We start from the raw sequence: 24,175 nt of genomic DNA on the forward strand, positions 1-24,175 counted from the left end.
AACAGACACATCAATCTCGCTGTGTCTATTGAACTGAACTGAACCCAATTGTTTCAAAATGATCCCTGCTAAAAGGTTGTTTTGTTTTGTTTTGCCAAAGTTTAAAAAAAAAAACGTTCTTGAATTATTATCATTTGACTCATTTTCAATAATCTTTCTCATTTGTGCAGAGACACGTTTCAATCAACTTCTCAGGGCAAAATGAATCAGTGAAATAGATTCCATAGACATTTTCACAGCTGAAATTTTATTGAGATGTATTTTAACCCATTTTTACCTGTTAATCCTAAAGATTCTGATTTGACTCTAGTGTCCGTTGGCTCCCCAAGAGGCCTACAAAAATAGATCATAACCGTCGTTTTTCCTGTATCTGAAGATAATGTGTCAGAATGGCTGGCGGGAAAAAGATCTCCTCTGTGTGAAAGGTCAAGTGTGTGACATTTGGAGATTTTGAAGAAGAAACAGCGACATCAAGTGGTTACATTTTAGATTGCAGAGTCTCTCATTCTCCCCTCCCCCTCCTGAGCTTGCCAGTGAACTATGCTAGCCTGCGCCCCCAAACCACAATTCTCATTCACGTTTCTTCTTTATTGGTTTGTTGAGGACGCGATCAGTCACCCTAATTACGAAACACGCTGTCAGGCAGCTGGATTGTCCACTCCAGGCTTCCTTAGAAATATGGTGGCGCAAGATGAAAGCTAACTGGGAGCAAGACTCTTGATTTATGTATATTCTTATTAATAAATAAGAATCACTTTAATTGTTCTAATGTGTTCATGGGCAGTATTTTAAGCTATAACCAATATATAAAACCATAAATCAAGCCAAATATTACACACTGGACCTTTAAAGAGCACAGGCACTGAGAGTTCCTGTTTGCTTTTTGGACATGAGGACCCTTGATCAGCTAAATCCACTGAGGACTCTCATGCCAGTCACCTGCTTTGTTGATTCCTCAAGACGGATTTCATTACACTGAGAGTTTATGTTCTTTAATTGGGAACAAATACTCATCAGGTGACCGCTTTGGCAAATCTGATGTCATCAAGTTGCCAGTTTGACATGTTAGCATGCCTGTAGTGTTGATCAAAATCCTTTTCTCTTCAGTGCACTTCACGCTATCATAGTTTGTACGTAATGTAAATAAGCATATATTCCCAATCAAATGACTATAACTTTTTTATAATATCAAATAGTTTAGAAGAGCATTTATTTTCGAAGACAACAATAATACTTTTCATCACGCACATGTATATTCCACGCCTTCACTGAATATCTGAAAGTACAGTACATATGCCATGCTCTGTATCAACAACTTGAAATTACCTGCTAATTCATTCATTTGGTGATTACTGTATATCCAGCATCTCGTGAAAGGCTGCTGAGGCTGAAAGGATTCGCTGGCTAGTCCCACTGAGCAGACTGGACTTTACATAGCCGGCTCTGTAAAAATAAACATCAAAGTTTGCCCAGATGGGATGATCAAATTTAGAAAGCCATACGATGACTTCCTGTACAAATTAATATTTTGCAGCTGCATCCTGTTCACCAAATTTTTTTTAAAATCCACCTAAACTGCCACCACAGCAGCATCGCACAGCAGCAACTTTTCATTTTTCATAATTTTTTATATTCCCTCAGAGAGATCTATTATTCCAAAATAAAATGTCAATTAAAATAAATGACATTTTATTGTTTGTATAGTATAGTATAGTAAAGCGTAGTATAAAACAATATAGTATAGTATAGTATAATATAGTATAATATAGTATAGTATAATGGAGGAGAGTTTAATGGGCAGTTCAATAACTTAAGTACCATTAGTTTGTGCATCCATTTGTTTCATTGATTGATTGATTGATTGACAACATAGTTTGTCATCAATGAATTCCATAACCAGTTTTAAGCCTGCGCTGTTGACGGCCCTTTGGATTTGCAAGAATCTTGATTTTGGCTTGCAGCAGTGTTGTAAATTGCAGCTGTTGGTAACAGTCAGTTCTACAGTATGTGCGGCTTTGAATTGGATCATCTAGTGCAGTGGGACACACACGTACATCTTTCCAATTCTAAGTGCAGCCTTGATCCACCACAATAGAATGCTAACTGAAATTTAATAGTTCACTTTTAAACAAGGCTCTTTTTTTTCCGCCTAATTCTAATGTTAGCTGTATCACATTTCCTCTCCAACTGCATCAACCCACTAAGACAACCGAGCACTATAGAAATAGATATCTTTAGTGGTAAGCTATATATCAATGCAAAACTGAAGCCTCTGAATTGAAGGATAATGCATTGGTGAGAATGCTGTGCAATCTTGATGCCGTGTAAATAAGAATGTTTTGTGAATGAAAACTATTCAGACCGTCTGTATCCTGTACAAAATGAAGTGCTAATAGATTTATAGATGTGTAGAAATGAGGTGAAGACGTCAGAGAAAATGTGTTCAACAGTTATGATTCCCTCTTATAACTGATATTACTACAAATACCTCCTGTGTATTTGACTTCTTAGGTCATTCTGTCCCACCGGATGTCTATTTTGCACTTATTGTTGTAAGGGTTTTTTTGAGTTTTGTTTTGTTTTGTTTGTTTTTTTTAAAAAAAATAAATAAATCAACTGAGAAAGACATTGTTCCAAACTGTCCCCAAAGAGAATTTACCAGAGATTCAATAAAATGAAACATCTAAACAAACCGACAATCAGTATTTTTCTGTTAAATGTTTTAAAAGATTAACTTGACTAAAATGTGGCCTACATAGTAATTGTTAATAAAACTGCAGTGGTGAAATGTTAAGGGGTATTATGTACAGTAAATACTGTACTGTTCAATTGTTTTTCTTCAAAATCCTCAGCCAAAGTGAGACCAAGCAGCAGCGAGTACAGTGCATCCTGCATCTCAAGTTCTTGGACATCGAGAGCAGCCGGGCCAAGACACTTTACAGAGCTGACAGAAGAACACATGGTTATGATATATCTTATTTAAAGGCATCGCTTGAACATAGAAATTGCCTACAAATAAATTGCACAGAATCTGCAAGTGTTTTAAGAAAGACGGTGAAATATACAGAATGATGCATGAAACAAAAAAAAAGGGGGGGTTCAATCCAACTCCAATATGTTTATGTAAAGATGGAGAAATCAAAGACGATTCATTCTTGAAATGGGTTTTTAGAATATAATCTTGAGAACTGGAACACTGACTCTTTCAAAAATTGCACAAATTGCTCTCGCTGTTGCCACTTAGACTTTACAAGGTCTCTCATCAGTGAGTGTGAGCAGCTGGCCCAGAGCTCCTGTGGGACTCGGTCATGGGCCTCAGCCTGAGGCTGGCACCGTTTCACAACATTTTTGCTGCTGAAAACACCCTGGGACTATATTCTGGAACATGGGACACTAAATGGAAACAGGGATGAGAAGAATCATACATTGAGTCCTACCTTCGTAGTGAAACCGACTGGATGCTCTTTGGGGGGATCTGTGAGGGTACACCGTGTGATATAGATTCATTCTATGTTTGAGTATCTGCATTTTTGGTTTGTTTGTTTTCTTTTTTTTTCTTGTTGCTATCTAATTACAGTGAGTCTGTTGACTTTCCCTAGAAAACACTATTATTTTTTTTAATTTTCCCTACTTAGAGCAATTAATTATTAAATTATTTTCACATTTCTCTTGGTAAGTATTTGCATGTTGTTTTTGAACTGCAGTTTATGAAGTAATCCAATAGCCACTTCAAAGGAAGAAAAAAAAAAGGACTGAAAACTCTGTTTTAAAATACATTATATTAAACAAGACTCGGGTTTAATTAGAGCTACGTTAATTCATGTTCATTGGCATTCCAGTTTTAGGGCTTTATTGTAGGTTAATGTATATTCTTGGAAATTATAGAAGCAACAGAGTTGACATATTTAATCCATACACTCATGGCCTTGGATTCTACCAAGTATATCTGATATGTACAACACCTTTAAGATATGGATACTAATGTGACTTTGGCATATGACAGGAAATATACATCCAGAGAATACATTGAGATTTCCACAGATTGCACCTACGCGTAACTGGAATGCAGCGGCTGGCGGGAGTAACACTGCATGCTAAAACCAGGATTCCAAGCACTACAAGGGCTCGATGACCTTCACTCAGCACAAGTGCACTATTGTCTTCCAAGGCCAATAAATCCACAAGGAGTAATATCACTCGTAATTGTCTCGCTCACCCATTCAGGCATATTCATGGTCTCGTAATGGTGTGCGAGTTTGGGCGAATGTTCACATATATTCTTCCAAAAGAGGCTAATTCTGCTTATTCAGTGTCCTTCATTGCACACATTAACTAAAAAGAATATATTTCTGAGGGTTTTTTTGTTTGTTTTGTTTGCCTCCGCAAGAATGAATCAGTAATGTGTCCTTTATGGAATCCGTACAGTGCTAAGCAAAAATGAATTGAGAATTTATTGTAAGCCACTTTATTAGCTAATCATTTTGCAGCAAACTGTTCATGGAGGTGAACATAAAAGCACTGACTTGACATTTGATGTCTCTCTTCAGACACAGTATTAACAAAGTACGGGGTTAAAATATTGCATCAGCAGAAGAAAAACGGCCAAACACAACCACACAAACACAAGGAAACTAAAGAGAGAAATGTTGCACCACCGGAAAAGCAATTAAAACATCTATTGAAGCAGAGACAAGCTGACTTACACTGTGTTTAAAAGTACTCTGTCTAAAACTAAATACATACTCAAAATGTCTGTCAGAACTATGTTTCAAAGGTCAGACACATCATTGCGAACCTAATATTATATACCCATATTTACAACTAAGAAGAAAACAATGAACTACGACATACAAGCCTGACAAAACAGAGGATTATGTAAAAGAGTTCAGCGAGAGAACACATCAAAGTAGGTGCAATCAACAAGAGCAACAGAAAGACGGCTTTGTTCTGTATTGACTGTTACATATAGCGTAGATATAATGTTGTCTTTACCACATGTTTGCTTCACAACGTCTTAGATCTTTCAAGCCTCTAATCTCATACACGTACAGCACATTTAAAAAAAAAAAAAAAAAAGAAATGGACATACATGACAGATGGCATTGGACACCTCTGATGAACATGATCACCACCACAGAGTGAAATTCCACACGGGAAGATTTGATCACAGACACACATTTTCTGATGAAACAGCAACTTGATTTTAGGTGAGGAAAAATGTATGACAAACAAAAGTGTTGGGGAAATGACAACGTGGGACTTGATGAATGCCTCCTCTGATGGGACCTCCAGCAGGTGAGTTGGTCCGAGAGAGGAGGCGGTGTGTTCCCTCCCACCATATGCTGTACCTCACCAGGGCGATGTTAGATTGTCAGCAGTGTTCGATCATACTTTGCTGTTTGTTGAGGGGCTTTTTCTTTTGTTTCATTGATAGATGAATAGATCCCTGGACTGGGCTCAAATTTTTTTTGTCAAGTTATAAATTGATTTTGAAGGAACACATTAATGCCTGCTCGTCCTCAAAGGTAAGACACTGGGACGGTGGACTGATATGCACGCCACACAAGAGTGTATAAATCAAACTACTGCTTCGGTATTTGCATCCTGAGTGATGCTTCAACTTTCAGCCGGTTCCTCCGTGCCCTCCGGGGCAGCATTGGGGTCCATGAAGTCTTGGTGCTGGAGCTCCTTCAGGTACTTGAGAGGAGTGACAATGTGGGTGGAACCTACACGGGACATGAAAAGGAAGGTGGAAGGCTCATTAAATGAACTCTAAAAACAATGAGAGTACATAGAGGAAGTTCATTTACTTAAGATAATAATAATAATAATAATAATAATAATAATAATAATAATAATAATTCCAACATCCATGTATGTTTGTTAGATTTTCTATGTTCCATCAATCAAATCCAGTGTTGGATTGGATTATTACTAAGTAATCCACTACTGTAGTTAAACTACTTTTTTAGAAACAGAGTAATGTAATGGGATTACTGTGGCAAAACTGGTAATTATATCATAATTGCTTTATCAAGTAATGATTCCGTTACTTTTCTGAAATATTTTGCAAGCTAAAAATGTCTTGTTATCCACAAAATGTCTGAAATTTAGGAAAAGGAAAAAAAAAAAATGGTGTTGCAGATTGATGATGCAACCATGCGTGCAAAGTCATTGGTATGCGACTATGCACCAAAACAAGCATGGTGGCGGCAAAAGAAAAAAACAGCGACTGTGTTTGTAGCTGGAAACACAAACATTATTTTGAGTTCATCTCAAAATAAATCAAAGAATATTGTGGTTCGTTGTCTGTTATGTGCAGGAAACAGGACGTTCTTAACTGTTACTTTATCTTTTTAAACTAAAGTAATTAGTAATTGATTACTTTTGAAGCAAAGTAGTTAAAGAAATAATTAGATTACCTTTTTAACCAAGTAATCAGTAATCTGTAGTTGGATTACTTTTATGGAGTAATCCCGACAACACCGATCATATATTTTAGTTAATTTTCCTTGCTGCAGAAATCCAGTTTACTCGAATGATGCATTTAATGACCAACACATTTAAAAAGTGGTTGAGGTTTAAAGGAAACTTTCCACTGACAAGCAGATTCTACTGTTGTCAGTTATCTGGGGAATTTTAAGATCTTTTAAGAGACAAATATTTCATTCAAACGCTACATTAGAAACCTCCAAAACATCCTCAATAAAACCCCTCACACCAGCACACAACTACTCCGGAGTTTATTGGACCAGATGCCTGACTGTAGCGTGGGGTCTTGACATACACGCACAGATGCTGTAAGTTATTAAGGTGTTGTTACATGTAAGCACATCTCTTATGTGTTTACTGGGCTTGGCTTGGCTTTCTTTAGTGTAGCCAAACCTTGTTCACCACCAAACTGCATTGGATTTGGTGACTCTATGAAGTACCGCCATGCATAGAATAGAATTTCAAGTGCAAATGAGGAAATGCTTTACGCTAGACATGCAGCACTTGTGAGGAACACAACATCTAATTTCAAAGATCATACATCCGCATCAATAGATGTGTCTTTAGGTCTTTTGCCCCAGGACTAATTACAGAGAAGGAACCACCACCTTCCACTGTTGCTAAGGGTGCTTAGACCAGACTCTGGCTAGGCTTCATCTTTAATGTGAACAACATGAGGTTCTCACGATATTAATGGCTTCTCTGTCCAAAAAAAAAAAAAACAAACTCTGAGGACAATGTAAAATAAACTGTCAATTTCTTCACAATTTCTTCTGCTCACTATCAAATAAGGTTACAGAGGCACTATTTAGAATGTATCTGGTAAGAGATGGAGAGCTGTAAACTTACCAATCAGAGCCTCCCACTTGCCATTGCTCTGGGTGACTTCATACACACAGCGCATCTCGCTGTACGTCAGCCCTCCGATGATGAACACAATGATCCTTGGGCCGGTCTTGATCTCGGTGGGGCCTCTGTTCTTGTGCCAGTTACCATAGCGTGCACTGCATAGAGGGAAAATACAAACATTTGACAATGTATTTTGATTGTATTTCTCAATTACGTCAGTTGTGTTTCTTTCTAGTTCATTCATCCACATCACTAAAAATGTGATGTGTATTTAAGTAAAGTAACACATCACTATACCTGGATGGAGCGCTGGCTTTGGCAGATACTTGTCGCTGAGAAATGTATGGATATTGCTTGGGGTCAAGTTTGTCTTCTATGGCATCCTGTGTGAAGACACATTAACAAATGTGGTCAGATGGAGAATAACAGTAGTTTGGTTTTAACCCTAATACTAGCTAGGACAGAAGGAAGAGAGTGCCGACAATCATATCTACATAGTTAAACTCATTTCTAAAGATAATATCAGCAGTATGTGGGCCATAAAAACAGGACGTCTGATATCTGATCGAAAAGAAACTTGCTAAGCTCTGCTGCTTTGCGAAGCAGTGAAGAAGTACCTCAATGAGATCCTTCACAAGAGGTGTCCATCTGGAGAGCTGGTAGGTGTGCTCACTGATTCGCTCCTTACGATCGGGTTTCTTGGCTTTCTTTACAGTTCCCTGTCGAGGAAATAATGAAAGACTAATTACCCATGTCCCAGGTGTTTGCACCAATCAGTTTCCATCAAACCGTCAAACAGTACTGTCCAATGGAGACGACTTGGTCTCTGGCTTGTCCAGCTAATTAGTTCTACACACACAAGCGTGTCCTCATGTCACTCAGTCCACTTTTCCGACTGACTAACAAATTAGAGCCATTTACTTTAAGTACAAAGAGTCAAAGAACAAAACTTTCATGTCAGTAAAAAAAACAAGTTCCGGCCAAACTTTCTGCTGGCGGCAGGGCCCGTTACCTCGGAGACAATAGGGACACCCATGTGAGCCATGTTGGAAATGATGTCACTGTCCTCTGGTGGGATGTTGGCATGCTGGAGGAGCTTGCACAGGTTTTCCTCTGTGACACCTGACATGCACAAATGACGCACAAAAACATGCAGCACGCCGCAAACACATGCATGAGAGCAACCACGTGAACCTATTTAGGCAATCACACATGCAATTACACCTCGGCCTGAGGATGTACAACAGATGTATTTGTGCGGAAAAATAAATTGAGGCCGTGTGCAAAATGGCATCGCTTTGTTCGTTGCATGGCGACCCTGGAGGTCTTCTTCACCGTCTTGCCAGGTCCTGGCCTCAAAGGAAAGCTCTTAACAGGCCAAGTCAGCATATGAGGGACAACAAGGGGACAGGAGCCAGGGGAGTCTACTCTAAGCACAGGTCTGAGCACAGTGAACATCTGACCATTCTTGAGGAAGATGTAGAGAAGGATGATGCGGATCTTGTCCGACACTGTGACATTGGCATCCAGCAGGATGGGAACAATCAGCCTCATTGGATCCTTGATCTTTTCCCCCTCAGCATCGATGCCCATAGCCAGATCCTTGGTGGGGGGGAGAAAGAAACAGCAGTGAGGTGAACTCAATATACAGTAAATACATAAAGACAGGAAATATTTGTAGCAATATGTAAAAACACGTTAGAGGATCTGGAAACTACTGATCTGTAACTATTTTAAATAATCAACACTGGACTTATTTGTGTCCAGGGGTAAGGTTACATTTTGCATTTGTTTCTTAGTTTTAACATGTTCAATTTCACCATCTATAATCTATATCTACAGCTATCTTGTTTGTTTTTTCCTTTCTTACACTTTAAATATGTCATGTTATTCTATTTCTTCTTCTTCATTTCTTTATTATTAATATAATATTTATTTTATTTGCACTATATTGTTGCTATAATTATACAAATTCCCCCATTGTGGGATAAATTAAGGCATTCTATTCTATTCTATTCTATTCTAAACATTTCACACACTAGCCTGCTTTTACCTGAGCATTCATTCTAAACCCTTCACTCTCCATTCTACCGCAGACCCTCAAGTTAAATCGGTCCATCTTTCACTATCAGTGATTTGTACCTGCTCAACGCGACAGAGTTTATCCACGGTGCCCTGGTAGCGGTTCATACAGTCCTCAGCCAGGTGGAGATGGGTTGAATACTGAGGTCAGAGAGATGGGACACACATTTGTGAGCTGTAAACAATATGTGAATATGCATATAATACCGTTGTTGTTGCAAAGTAGGACAAAATGATGATGATAATTTGGAGCGCTTTCACACTGACATTGTTTGGTCCAAACCAAAGGACCAGAGGTTGATAGTTCTGACCTTTTTGGCCAATGTAAAACCGCACATGGGCTCTGTTGTGGCACAAACAAGAGCTAGAGCCCTGTTACTTTTTTGGTCCACATGGTTCACTGTCTCTTGGCAAGTGAACACTGGTGCCGTTCAAGTCAAAGTCCAAAACAAGGAAGCAAACCGAAGGAATGAAGTGACATTTCAGATATAATATACATCTGGGTTTATTCAGGTCCTACCTTGCTGAGCTCTTTTTGATACTGAGGCATCTTCTTCAGCATCTGCGACAGTTCTTTCATGGTGGTCTGAAACACACAGACAAGACGTCCAAACTACTGAACAAACTGAAACATTTCTGTCAAAGCTTCCTGCACACATTCGATGAATTGGAGTCGGAACGATTGATTATTCCTCTGATTTCTTTTGACTTTTTCTGCATTTTTTACATTTTCTGGTACTGTAATGATTAGGAAGAAAGGCCACACGAGGATCCCCTTGAATAACACAAGGAATATTTCTTATCGTCAGAGGTCTATTCACATTTACTTTTTCATTCATTTTTTCTTCTGCTTTTTTTTTTACATTTATGAAAAGCACATGGAAATTAGTGACTTGTCATTCTGATCAGACCACTGCATAGTGCTGTTAGAGCTGGAACACACACACAAAAAAAAAAATCCACAGTATAAAAGTGTCTTTTACCTTTTCTCCAGTGTTCATCTTCTTACTGGCTGAGAATTCTTTCAGAGAACGAGTCACAGCTCTGTTAGGGAAAATGAGACGCAGGCAGAAGAGGAAAATTTGGACTTTAGAAATGAAAGTTGAACGCTGTGCATGCTGATTCAGACCAGACACAGTTCTCTGTGACAGAGCTGCACGTTTGGGGTGGTGGAAGTCAAGTCACCCCAGTGGTTGTAACAGCTACCTGTGTCAAAGCACGATCATTAGGTTAAAGCAACTCACGTTGACACCTCAGCGATGTGTTTATGTCTCAGAGTGAGCCACAGGTCATCATCCTCATCCAGCACGACGTCCTTCGTTCTCGTTTCTCCCATCCCACTGGTCTCAAAGCTGGGAGAGAAAGGGGACAGTTTGTATTACACAGTCTCCTGCTTGGCAGGGCAGAAACAAAACTGATCAACAAAGACGTGGTGATAGATGAAAAACACAACTGTAAATGTATCTAAAGAAGAGCTCATGAGTTCTCACAATGCAGATCACTAAGTACCACAAAAAAAAAAGAAAAGAAAAATACTTAAAGCCACTTTGTACTTTTGCTGTCAGAATGTTGTTGGATTGCTGTTTTTTGTTTTTGTTTTTGTTTGTTTTGTTTTGTTATTAATGTGATGTTATTCATTTTGAGACACTTGGGTTTTGACCAGACCAGGATCCTTTAAGAGACAGAAGCAGTTGTCAGAAGCATAATTTAGTTGTGCCAAAAGCAAGAGGCCTACACAAAAGATTTAATGATAGAGGAGAAATCTGTTGAAAGAACCCACAGTAACACTGGAAAGCACATTACAATGAAACCATCAGCCAAACTGATATTTGACAAGTATTCAATGTATTCTATTTGGATAGATGGATTACATTTTTTTAAAGTATAAAAGGCCCCACTCAGTGAGAATGACCCACATACACTGACAGATTCATTGTCCAGCATTTCCCCCCCCCCCCCCCCTTTTTCCCCAAGTTCCACTGAGACACAGAGCAGCGGTACATGCAACTACCCCTGGATGTGTCTCATCGTCACAGAGTGCTGAGCAGCTGGGGCTCACATGATCACATGATCAGAGGGGGACTAGAAGCTCACACTGCAACTGCTTATTATGCGACAACAACAATGAATGAGGTGACAACTCTTTGTAAAAAGTGTTCAATTTGAGATTGATTGTGTTGTATATTATTTTGCTAATTTTATCTCAACATTGGTCATTGGTCTTGGAAAACAATCAATATTTTGTCAAAATTAAGAATGAAAAGTTAGTCAGTAAATGTTGGTCATATGAACCCCAATTAACTATGTTCGCTGTCTTTATTTTCGACCGACAGCCAGACACCAAACACAATGTAGTGTTTTGAGATTTACCAGAGGCGCTTTGAGGTTGATTTTCTGTTTGGAGTGATCCTATCTACTGGTGAATGATGCTTGGGGGTAGTAGCAACATTTAGAACTCTATCTGCAGTAGAATCTCACAGGCTGACTGGAATGGAATCTAATTAAGGGGTGCGGGACTAAATCAAACTTTTTTTCGATACTGAAAATTAACAACGAGACAATATGACTTCTCCGTAGTATCGAGATGTCGGACGGTACTACATCGAGGCGACGTGCGGCGCCGCCAACACACACACACACACGCACACTCCGAGCGTTCAGTATCGTGACAACACTATGCGGGACAAAAAAGTTGCAGAAGATATTCTAGATGACAACATGTTTTACTGTTTAAAGCAAGCCTGATAAAGTGATCGGATCGTACATCATCCTGTACATCGCTTTATAGTGTGACACTGAAGCACTACTAAAACATTTTCATGCCCACTCTATCAGCACCAATGACAAAGATAAATCAGACCTTCAAGAGGATTCATTCCTACATTTTATAGTAAAAGAGGCGCACTGAGCTCTGAAACCTCCATTAGTAGAATATTTACCTGTAAACATCGTTCTCGACGCCCAGCAAGTCATAGGCCATGGCCTGCAGCGTGAGCTCGTGCAGAACGGGTGTCACGGGATCAAAGCCACGATCCAGAATGAGCAGCTGAGTACGAGATTTATCTGGACCCTGAAAACATCAGAACAGACTTTTGTGTGTCAACGTTTGAGTTTGCAATATTATCAAGAATGCAGTTATATCATTTTTGCAATTATTTATTCAGGTCGGTTCTTTTAAAAACACCATTAATACAATAATTATCCATCATCATTGTATAAAACCTTCTCTTGCTGCTTTTGACAGATGTTGCCAGGGTAATTTTAGCACCATCGAACATTAAACCACAGACAAATGTACATCTAACCTTTGATATATCAAATATAAAATGAAAATCATTTCAAACTGGCAGAGTGGCATCCCAGGCCTCGACACTGTCTGCCCAGCTGACACGACAGGACTAAAGTGGTAGCAGTTTATACTGTCTGTTCAAAGCGTGCCGCAAGCAGCATCGTAGTGTAGTAAAAAGAAAGAGGAAGAATGTGGCGCAACAGAGAGGACGGGATGGAGTTTTTGTCCCTCGGTAATGACAGTTATCAAACGAGCAATACAAAGTCAACACCACATAGCTTGTGACGGACGTGTGACGGACGTGTGAAGAGAACTGGCCGTAATAACTGGGCAAGATATTTCCTAATCAATTTGAGGCCCAATGTGCAGGATTTGTAGCATCTAATGGTATTTTTCCATCTTTTTTGTGTGTGAATGTGGCAGTAAAATGACTGAACCCCAATCAGATCCTAGCTTACTGTTACATTGGGCACCGACATACACTAATGTGGTGCTGCAGTATGGCCAACTTTTTCACAAGTGCACCGGCTCTCTGGGTGATTATAGTTGCATACCATTAGTGAATTAAAGCATGTTAGTTTCTTTACGTCCTACTTCCTCCAGTGATTCATGACCATCATCAAGGGACATTTTATAAGAGTTGACAGGGCATGTCAAACTATACTGTGCAGGAAAAGGAAAATTCAGTGTAAATTAAATAAATATTGATCATATTAAATATTAAATATTGATATTGTTACACTAGATGCGCCTACCTCTCCCATGGTGGGGTCATCAGCCTTGTAACCATCCAGCTTTTCTTGAAGCATTTGGGCCAGAACTGCACAGTCTTTATATTCCCTGGAGCAGCACACAAGTACAACTTCACGAGATTGTAAAGATGTTTGTATAAAGCACTGAACTAAAAAACTGCTCTTTCCCAGTAACTTAGGCAAACTTTGCATTGTAGCACTGTTCTTTGTGAACCCTGAAGCATAAATATTCAAAATTATCATCGAAGTTAGACAAGTTCATCTTTATTTCATAAGTCAACACACACTGCATGAACATTGAATATGAAAATGATTCCCTCCATACGGTCTGCTTGGCTTGTCTTACCCTCTGTATCGAACTCCGGGATATTCTTTGAGAGTGGCACAGAGGGTGGCGAGCTGCTCAGCACAACGCTCCAGCATGTTGTTCTTCACGTCTGCCTTGAAGGGGCTGTAAAAGTCCTGAAAGGCATCCAGTTTATCCAAGGAGAAGACCTGGGCACAAAAAACATAATGCAGACATGAATTAAGGAACACTGTGTTTAAGTGTTGGCGCTTTTCTTTGTTTACACTCAAATGCTGTTTAAAAGGTTGATGTCACACTAAAATGTAACAGGATTCCAACAGGGATACAAACTTTGAAGGGGGGCAGGAGTTATGGCCATTCATAATTTTGTGCTGATTGAAATGGCAGGAAAGGTAAGTGTCACTTTAAGACATTATCTCTCTCCTTTTATCCCCAAAGTCAAAGCAGTTTAGGTCGGACCTCTAATATGTGCTGTAATTGAAGTGGCGTGGAGTCAATGGTTGTTTATGAATGAGACAGGACAATGAAAAGTACATCATAAAAGTGTTTGCCATGATCTTGATGATACGCTCATAACAGGGATATAAAAGTGGGCACTTATGATCATTAATAATAATAAAAAAAAATCCTCAAGGTTAACATCATGAATGTTGAGACTATGGGGCCAAATGAATGTCTGCAGTGTAAGTGGGATCAGAAAGATGTTGAATGAAAGAAAAAGATCCAGTCCAATCAAGGAAATCTGCAGCAGCCCTGATGTTAAGACAGTCAATGTGCAAGTTTAATACATGGCTCCCAACACTGAAACTCAACTGACTTCACAATAGAAGCTTAAAAATCTCAGCTAGAGTTTGTACGTTGCATGTTGCTGTGTCCTTTCTAGTTTCAACTGCTTCCTCCCACAGTACAAAAAACCTGCATGTGAAGCAAATAAAGAACTTTAAATTGGCCTCAGGTGTGAATGCAAGAGCAAAGGGTTGTTCCTCTCTATGCAGCGCCTTGTCAAAGGTGTAACCCCCCACTTTTGCCTGAGGACAGCTGGGAGAGGCTCCAGCAAGAAAATAAAAATAAATCTTTATTTGAACCTCAAATCCAAAGAAAACTCCAGTTTTTACTATATCGAAACATAAACAATCTCCCAAAGCAAAGACTTAAAAATATCCAACAGTCTTCCAATGCATTGAAAGATTGTCACAGAAAGGCAGAAAGGGAGAAAAGCAGGGAAGGTATACAACCTGGTGTGTATACCATGAAGAAGCTATTCATTTATTATCGGGGCAGAACAGACCAGAGTTGCTTCGTGCAATGTGAGCATCATTTTGCTGAGAGGCTGCAACAACAAGCGTCTGTCTAAAGTTACTGGAAGGCTTCCACTAATTATGCCCTTTAGCCCACACAAAGTCCACATGGACATATGCACCCATCTGTTACTGTACTGTCGCATGTACAACCATCCTGAGGCTTTTCTCTGTTACACACCTTCCTCTCTCTTCTCATTGGCTGCTGGGAATAAACAGTGATTCTGTCAGCCAATGAGGGAAGGGGGATAAAGAGAGGAAGTGGAACACAGCTGACATAATGTGCCCCTCCCTCGGGATTAAAACTGCAGGACAACAACAGAGGATTGCGGGCTCAAGCTGATCCACAACAAACACTTCCAAAATGTAGCAAAAGCTTCGACGTGCATGAGTTGTGTTGCTTCTCCTTTCTGCCCCCCCGACTTTGAATGCCCAATTCTGACGTCCTGTCTCCCCATGTCGTATTGTGTTGTGTTGTATATGTATGGACGGGGATTGCATGAAATTTTGCATGTATTTCGGTACACGTGACAAATAAAGGCTGCTTCTGCAGACGGCAAACCTTTTTCTGTCGAACCCCTCCATCATGTTTTGCAGACAATCATCACAAATGCCTACAATGGTGTTGTTTACCTGAGATTCGTAGGGCAGAACGGAGATGTGGATCTCAGTCAAGGCCTTCATGGCTTTGGAGGCTCGGGATTTGGTCAGCAGTCCAAACAAGGAGTCTGGGATGGCTGTCGATTCAACAAAAACATACTTGAGAAGGCAGCTCAGGGTGGAGGCCGTCAACACTGCATCGACCATTCGTTTTTGCAGGCTGCGTTTTAGAGGAGCGACACGTATCAAAGTGTATCAAAGAAAACAACACGAGACAGTTTCATGATTCATTGATCAAGCAAAACTTTGAGGTAGTACTTCTAATATGTAAAAAAAAAAAAAAAAAAAAAAAAAAAAAAAAAAATAATAATAATAATAATAATAATAATGAATAATAATGTTTTTAAATGTGTGAATAAAGAAACAGTTGGTTGAGGGAAACACAATGGTCATGTTTGTGGAGCCAGTGGTTGCTAGATTGCTTTGCATCGAAAACTACACAGTATTTGCCAAGATGTACATTTAGTGCAGACAGGCTTAAAATGATAATATAAAATTTGCCCGGAAATCTGGGAAGTAAAAAAAAAAACAAGCAGAACTATTATTCCTTCAGACAAACATTTTCATCAAAAAACATTTGCATATGTTTTAACTGACATAATAGCAAATATATATACAAGGAACCCTGCTTAGAGTCCCTGTTTCCTGTTTTTGTGGTTTATTTGATTTGATCATATCGTCAAAGCATTCTGTCCTTGAGCCTTTCCACAAAGGCTTTTGTCACCACCATTTTCCATCTTGCGCACAAACAGTTCTTGGTAATTCACTAATTTTGCTAATGCTAGGATGTGAGTATATTTCCAATAGAATGACAAACAGGGATCTGCTCGTCCTGCCTTAGAAGAATTTAAAATGCCTCGTCACATCACGGCAAAGACCAAAGAGATGTTTTGACTCAAGGTAAAGTCTTTTCTGCCTATAGATGACAGCTAGTCTGTGCAGATTGTTAAAGGGTGAAGACAAACACTAGTCAAAACACTTTTAGTTGAGAGCATAATAACCTTAAGCATCAGTTGGCAGGAAAATAATACAAACCTGCGGAATATGCTAATTCTCTGTGGCAAATTAAAGGGCATCGCTTTAAAAGGCAGAGAAGACATTTTTAACATTTCCAGTATATTTTTTCACAAAGCAATTGATTTATTCTATTCAGATATGACCCTTTTCTGCAACATATTAAGTGGGGACGGCTTTGCTTGAACTTAGCTCTTAATAATGTGAACACTTTACAGACTGCTGCTATTATTGTCCAATTCGATTTCATTTACTTATAGTTTACTTACATTAGTAAAATGTTTTGTTTAAAAAAAATATATATATTTTTTTAAAACTTTGTTAAAAATATCTGGGAGAATGTTTAACAATACATGAATAAATATGAATATTTATCATTATTAACTCTTAAGTCTGGACACGAGCTACACAGCAGCCACTACTGCAGTAGCAACAATCTCTTCCCAAGCCTGTGGGTTAGGAAGAGATTGGTAGTGAGACGAAATGTCTCACTACCAGCTAAAGGAATGGATAAACTTGTGTGTTTTTCCTCTTGTGCTGCCTCTTGTGAAAAGCAAGCTTTTCTTTGCAAATAACAGCAAAAGAACCAGCCACTGGTAGTTAGGTGTGTTCTTTCCATTTAAACTTTAGAATACGTTCTGAGGATGAAAGTACTCACTGTCAGTGAAGAAGACGTGAGCTGCCCGGTACTGGGGGTTCTGAGGGTCCCTGAAGTCCTCAATCAGTCCTTCAACAGACTGAAAAAGCAGAACGGGAAGGTGACCACACACAGGCGATGGATACCACATCGTCAAACCAAAAGCAGCCATACAGGAGTTGAACCACGTTACCTCATCTGAGGGCGTGATCAGGTAGATGGCCTCCATGCTGGGCAGGGGTTCACGCCGCTTGGTGATATCTTCTACAACTGGAGAGTAGACACAAACAGTAAGAAGCAATATGCATACATCAGTTTGACACTGCAAACATCACATTTGTTTCTTGATCACTTGCGTCTTCATTCAAAGAATGCCTATTATTATTGTGTTGTGATCACTGGTATAAGTGCTATATTTGTTGAGATTTAATATAATGTTTTAATAAAGCAGATTAAGCAAGAATATGCTTCTAATTTAAGTTTCTGGAATAGAAGCATCTGTCTAGAGTATGTAAGTATTTCTGCCCAGGTAAGCTGAGCTGGTTTATCAACGTTCCACACGGTTCATTAATGTGTTTTACTGCTTGCTGAGAAAAGGTTACAGAAACCGTGTGTTACTTTTATCTTCATTTTCTGTGTTTTTCAAGTATTCACTGCACAAAATCTTAAATAAGTGACGATCAAACTATAATGTAAGAGTAAGGTCAGAAAAAACATTGACTGAAAACATTATGTTAATTCTTCGAGTGACTTGAGGTGACCAGGATGGATACTCACTGGTGATTCCCTCTGACATGATGTCTGTCATTCTACAGCAGGAAGAAACCATCCTCATACTGAGCTTGTCCACCACCAGGACCTGCGACACAGTGACACACAGCAGGCACCTTCAGAAGGACTCAACTAGGAATCATCAGGGAGCTTCATGTCAAGATAGACAGATGTACGGGTCACAGATGTCAGCGTAGCGAGCTTGAAGTTACCTTCCACTTTCCCTTTTCTCTTGCCTTCTTGATGACATTGTTCATGAGCTCTGTGGAGATGAAAAATAGGATATATTGCAACACATAAAACATCAAAATACATTTAAGAAGTTTCTTTGCGTACTATTAGAATCATGGTCACTACCGCTTAACTTAATTTACAAAAATAAGAAAATACCCAGAGTGCTATTTAAACCCAATGCTGGAGATGATCCTCCATCTCAATAGTTAGGTTTCTTGGTGGATTCTGGATTTATATTATTATGTTTTATTATTTGACAGTATATTTTACATTACAATAATCCATTATCCTGTGCAACAACACTGGCACCTGTCACACACACAAACACATGCATAGACAAACGCATACAAGTTAAGGTCCAACGCGTGGTCCCGCACTGACTGCCACAAACAGTGAAGACCAAGTCACAAGCTGGGGGTACGTATGTCGGGTACTAGCTCCATGTCTCCTCAGGCATTTCCTGGTCCATCAGTCGATTCACTCCTCCTCCAGCTAGTGTATCCCCCGTTGGCAGTGCTTCCTCCAGCTGGATGAGGTCCAGGCTGCACTTCTTCATCAAGGTTTTGAGATTGGTCTTGTTGACCATACAGTACCTTGCGTGGCAGGCAATCTTTGGGCATCCTGATGAGAGGTGTTGTATTGACGACACACAGATATTTAGTGTGGAAGTTGTGGTCTTGGTTTTGGAAGACTCTTCCTCTAAGTTGGGGGAAAGAAGATGATACAGTTTTGTATCTCCCTTTCATCGGAAAGAAATCTATCAAGGTATCTGGACGACAGTAGGACTGCTAGGGGCTTGTCATAGATAGTGACAGTTGGTAGGTGGTGTGACGGACTAGATGCTCACTGGAACAGCACTTCAGTCTTTACTACATTTACAGAGAGACCCATCCTGCCATGGGCATTGCAGCTGCTGTAAGGGCAGTTTGCAGTGCTTCTGGTAAATGGACCACGACTGCACTGTCGTCTTCATGCCATAGCTCAGTGATGTAATCAGAGGTCTCTTTTGAGACCGCCGGTAGCCTTCTGACGGATGATGTCCAAATAATCTGAAGTTCACAATAATCCCATTGTCCTTCTAGATTTTCTCACGCAGCAGCAATGTAACACACAGGAGGAAGACATTAAAAAGAACTGGGGCAAGGGCTCAACCTTGGCGTACACCAGTGCGTACCATGAATGGCTCTGACTCATGTCCTCCAGCCAAACCACAGGTGGATGTTCTATAGTAGCTCCCTGGTGGCAGTGTCAAAAGTCTTTGACAGATCTATGAAAGCTATGAAGAGGTCCTGGTGTTGTTCAATGCACCTATCCTGAGGTTGGCGTGCTGTGAACACCATGTGCATGGTGCTTCTGTATCTTCTGGATTCAGGCAACAGGTTCTCTGCGTTGTTTTCCACCAGTCTGTGTAGCATGACTTTGGTCTCCAGGCTTGAAATCTCCGCAGGGGTGCAGGACAGGACCAGGGGTTTTTGTTGTTCTTCAGCAACTTTATTGCACACTTGACCTCTTCAAAGGTTGGTGGGATATCAAGGTCTTGCAAAGTGGGATGGGGGATCAGGGAGCCTTCATCGAGGAACCGGGTTTCACTGAAAGCGGCAATGTCAACGTTGTAGTGGTTGAGTTCCGCTGCAATAACTGGCGTTCTCCACTGAGGTCCATCAGTGACTGGATCAGTATCCAGGAAAGTTTGCGTGATCCATGTAGCCAATTTGAGAGAGATTGTTTTCTCCTGTTTTTTTTCGACCGCTGAGTGGCCGAACACACACACACACACACACACACACACACACACACACACACACACACACACACACACACACACACATATATATATATATGTCTATATCAATTGTACTTTGGAATCATTAATGTTGCTATGGGCTACTTTCTTTGTTTGGTTTGGTGTTCTCTTTGAAAAATGGTAAGGAGCAAAGAAAACGGGTGCATGTAATTCTAATTTTTTTTTTTTAAAGGTAGACAAAATTAGCATAGGTTTCAGTCTGCACCTTTTTTCAATCAAAAAAGGGGTAAGAAGGGAAAGGATGAATGGATGGTAAGAGGAAAATAAAGGGAATGAAGTTAGGTCAACAGATACTGTCCATGTTGGAAATCTTTCCTCTCTTCTGTAATTTTTCTTTACCTTGATCATATTTTTTTGTATAAAAACAAATAATGAGAACTAGTGCAAATGATTGATATACGGTGATGCGCAGATTCCCAGTTTGAATATCTATCAAGTCAGTGGACAGGACGTGGAGAGACAGGCCTACTGCAATCACTGGCCCTAATCTGTGCCCAATCCTCTTAAGCTATCCAACCACTCCCCTCTGCTATTTCTGGGCTGCTTGTGTGTCAACGGGCGTGACATCACGGGGCATCATTCACTCGCACACGCAGACGCACAAATCCAAAGAAAAGGCAACATGTACAGTACCATGTCAGAGGGTTACACGCTGAGAACATTTTCAAGACTCTCAAACCACATTGTGACAACAATATACGGAATGAGTGGCTAGAGTTGTATTGACATGATAAGATATTGGGAAAATTCACATGCATTTGAACATTTTTCGACCGAATATCATCTGACTTCTGAGCATTTAAACACGGCTAATTATGAGATTTGAAACTCCACTTCACTGAGTGGCAGGGACAATTATATACTAGTACATCTGCAAATGAGTGAATGGCCCTGTTGATCCAATTATTCATCAGGATTAAGTGGAAGTGACTGAGGAAGAGTGTCATGGCTGAATTTCATAGGCTGGATAAGCAACAGGCAACCGTGTTCTCTAAATCAAGTCCATCAATTTTAATTACAGAAGCCGCAAGTCAGGAGGAGTTAACAGGTCTGCCTTTTGAACATATACATATATATATATATATGCATATATATATATATATATATATATATATATATATATATATATATATATATACGTATATATGTACATAATAGGCAAAACAAAATTTAAATTGTATAACTTATTGTACTGTTAAAATGGTTAAGACTTCGACAACACATTTCCAAATACATAGTTTCTGTTATTCTAAAAGATGATCTTAACATTACTGCTTCTCTCAGCACTGGAAACTCTACCATGTATAGGTTAGTTTGGTGAAAAATAATAATGACGATAATAATGTTGTGAACAGGTGATCCTTCGTAGTCATCAATCCCCCCCACCTGGTAAAATCACTTGATGCTTATGACTAAATTAACTATCTGATATTAGTCCATTTTATCACTTTCCCAGGTGACTGTCCCTATACCTGTCACTGGTCAGCCACCAACCCATACCACACCATAGTTGTCAGAACATAATACCCACAGTGTCGATACATAAATATCAAAACAAGATCTGACAACCAGTATTTTTTTTTACCTATCAATGTGTTTAATGGTCAACGTGTGTTAAAGCTAAAGGTTTAATATTTTCAATAAAGCAAAACAGTATTCCCTTACACGGGCTGCATCTGCCTGTTGTGAACAGACTGAAACACTTTTAGTTTATACTGCTTTGACATAAACAGACAGGTTCATTGCTGGATAATTCCAACATTTTGAATACCCTGAATGAAAACAAACAATTATCCTGGGGATGTTATGTTAGGATGAAATAAAGGCTGTATTTGTTTTGTTTTGTTCTTATATACAAAGATGATTCTCAGCTACAAACGGCTCCTTACTGATGAGACAGTTTTGACAAAGCTGTGACTGTCAAAACTCCCCCGTGCTTCCCTTGCACTGAGGATGATGAAGGGGCGCTTAATCCGCGCAGACAAAGATTAGCGAGGCTGGATTTACACAGAGCCAGGGCTGCTGGTGCAGTCAAAACGGAGGAAAAACGTTTCGAGAGTGATTGACACTAGGACGGGTTGTAAAAAGAGAGAGAGAGAGAAAGAACTCCATTTAGCAACTTTAAATTACTGTAATTTAACTCACTACCATAGTCTGCAGAAATATGACGTTTAATCTGCATTGGGCCTCTGGGCATTGATTGAACTCTCCAAAATAAAATATTAAAAATAAATAGTACTCTTCATTTGCGTTAAATCCATAACAAAAGGAGACGAAATGTTTCCCTTAAATTATAGAAGTTTTGGGTTTATTGTTTTTTCTTAGTTGGAAATCATTTAAACACTGCGGTACCTTATGTGGCGAGCACTACACTTTAAATCAGTAATGAGTGATGATGATGCAATTAAAATAAAATAACACAGAATCATAAAAAATAAAAATAAAAATAAAAAACTTACTCTCTCCAACGATGGCTTTTAGTCCAAGCGGTGCCATGGTGAGGACGCTGCTGCGCGTTCACCGCCTGTCGGTGTTCGACTGACAGCTGCCCACTGACGTCAAGACAACAGCAGCGGGCGTCGCACTTCCGTTTCAGTCCACTACAAAATACAACCAAGGAGTGCAAGGCAGCGCCAATGAACCAAGTGTAATATGAAACAATTCACATTTATACAAGAACTGTACATAAATAATTGAAATTGTAGTAAGTAAGCAACGAGAATGTGGTTCATTGACACGTCCGTGGAAAAAAGACAACAGCGCAACATTACTTGTCGATTTAATTTGAAGCAGCCTCTCCATCAGTCCTTGGTAAATATAGCTAACACCAGCCTGCAAAGGCTGTTCAGAATGAAAATTAGTTCCGGCTATTAACCTACATATTTACATGTCATACAGTTGATATGTAGGCTGTCCCTTTTTTTTTAAATCCCATTTTTCCTTCAGAGTGAAATAGTTCATTCACTTCGTTGAATGGCGGCACGAAACCACATTTACTTCCAATATATCCAATTTAGGACAAGTCTCGAAAGTGTGTGTGTGTGTGTGTGTGTGTGTGTGTGTGTGTGTGTGTGTGTTTTAAGAAGAGTGCAGTTAAAACGTGAATCCATGAGAGGGCAGCAGAGGACCGGAAAGCACCGCAGCTCTACCTGTCGGAAAAAGCGTTTTGTTTAGCTTTGTTTGTATTTTGGGGACTTTATTTAGAACCTGAAAACAAATACAGTGACAGTATCCTTTTTTCATAACCCGCATGAGGTCATGCATTTAAAATATAATCACACCAACTCTGCAGTGGTGTCAGTCTTTTACATTAGACACATGTAGCAAACCATTGCTTTCATAGAAAAGATGAAAATAATAAAAAGTATATATAAAATATTAAGAATTACAGAGAATTAAAAAAGAAAAAAAAGAAAAACACACACACACACAAAACCAAAATGGGATACAAAAAAATGACATTGATGTGTAAGTGTAAAGAGATTCTTGATATGGGTTTTGTTTTAATTTTCTTTACATATTTGTATAGTTTATGGTTATGATTAGTAGAAATTCGATTGGTTTGTGAAAAAAGAAATCTATATTCACTGAATCGTCTTTTTGATTTGATTTGATGTACTTAATGTTTTTTCCAATCAACATGTTCGACACGCTTAAAAGTCTGGTGTGTAAAAAAAAAAAATTGAATTAACCCTGCCTTCCAGCGAGTTTTTGTATTCAGGGCCACTGTCAGGTGGGTTTCCTTAAATACCTGGCACATAATAGCAGCTGTCTAGGAGCAAGAACCTTGCTCTTTATATGTTCCTATTTAAATAGTGACTGTTCTAAAACCAAATGACTTTTATTGTACTGTGAGTATACAGTACACTTTTGTTAATATGTTTATTCGACAGCATGTTACGCTTATATGCACAGTATTTCCCTAAGTAGATAGAACAAAAGTGTGTAAGTAAGAGGGAAAAGACAGAGCCAGTGAAGTGATATCT

The 24,175-nt window shown here is 39.3% G+C and overlaps 1 protein-coding gene across 3 annotated transcripts; it reads right to left on the reverse strand.

The window, feature by feature from the left end:
- Window positions 1-4,831: 4,831 nt before the first annotated feature.
- LOC142902257 (syntaxin-binding protein 1-like) lies at window positions 4,832-22,789 on the reverse strand. 3 transcript variants are annotated; one of them, XR_012929066.1, is made up of 19 exons: window positions 22,649-22,789; window positions 18,364-18,413; window positions 18,158-18,239; window positions 17,402-17,650; window positions 15,703-15,806; window positions 13,811-13,959; window positions 13,468-13,552; window positions 12,363-12,493; window positions 10,668-10,775; window positions 10,407-10,467; window positions 9,944-10,009; window positions 9,484-9,564; window positions 8,805-8,943; window positions 8,354-8,463; window positions 7,959-8,060; window positions 7,639-7,724; window positions 7,342-7,496; window positions 5,055-5,726; window positions 4,832-5,002 (listed from the first exon to the last, which is right to left on the reverse strand). XR_012929066.1 is itself a non-coding variant. In XM_076047169.1 (19 exons), exons 1-19 carry the CDS (start codon window positions 22,683-22,685, stop codon window positions 5,617-5,619), a joined length of 1,812 nt encoding a protein of 603 aa, XP_075903284.1. In that variant the 5' UTR covers window positions 22,686-22,789; the 3' UTR covers window positions 4,832-5,616. The 3 variants fall into 3 exon arrangements, 2 of the variants coding, with proteins under 2 accessions (XP_075903284.1, XP_075903283.1); XM_076047169.1 differs by having other exon boundaries at window positions 4,832-5,726; window positions 17,402-17,480; window positions 17,574-17,650; XM_076047168.1 differs by having other exon boundaries at window positions 4,832-5,726.
- Window positions 22,790-24,175: the final 1,386 nt, after the last annotated feature.

This window comes from Nelusetta ayraudi, unplaced genomic scaffold, assembly GCF_046127955.1.
Source record: "Nelusetta ayraudi isolate G7.1 ecotype Tasmania unplaced genomic scaffold, CSIRO-AGI_Nayr_v1 ptg000092l, whole genome shotgun sequence".
Taxonomy (NCBI): domain Eukaryota; kingdom Metazoa; phylum Chordata; class Actinopteri; order Tetraodontiformes; family Monacanthidae; genus Nelusetta; species Nelusetta ayraudi.

Bases quoted from the DNA above. Each gene is read 5' to 3' on its own strand.
- LOC142902257 (XM_076047168.1), bottom strand. From the start codon at position 22,685: ATGGCACCGCTTGGACTAAAAGCCATCGTTGGAGAGA. The intron at 15,807-17,401 runs GTGAGTACTTTC...TTGAATCGACAG, and splicing joins TCACGTCTTCTTCACTGACA to CCATCCCAGACTCCTTGTTT. The intron at 7,497-7,638 runs GTATAGTGATGT...CCCTCTATGCAG, and splicing joins AAAGCCAGCGCTCCATCCAG to TGCACGCTATGGTAACTGGC.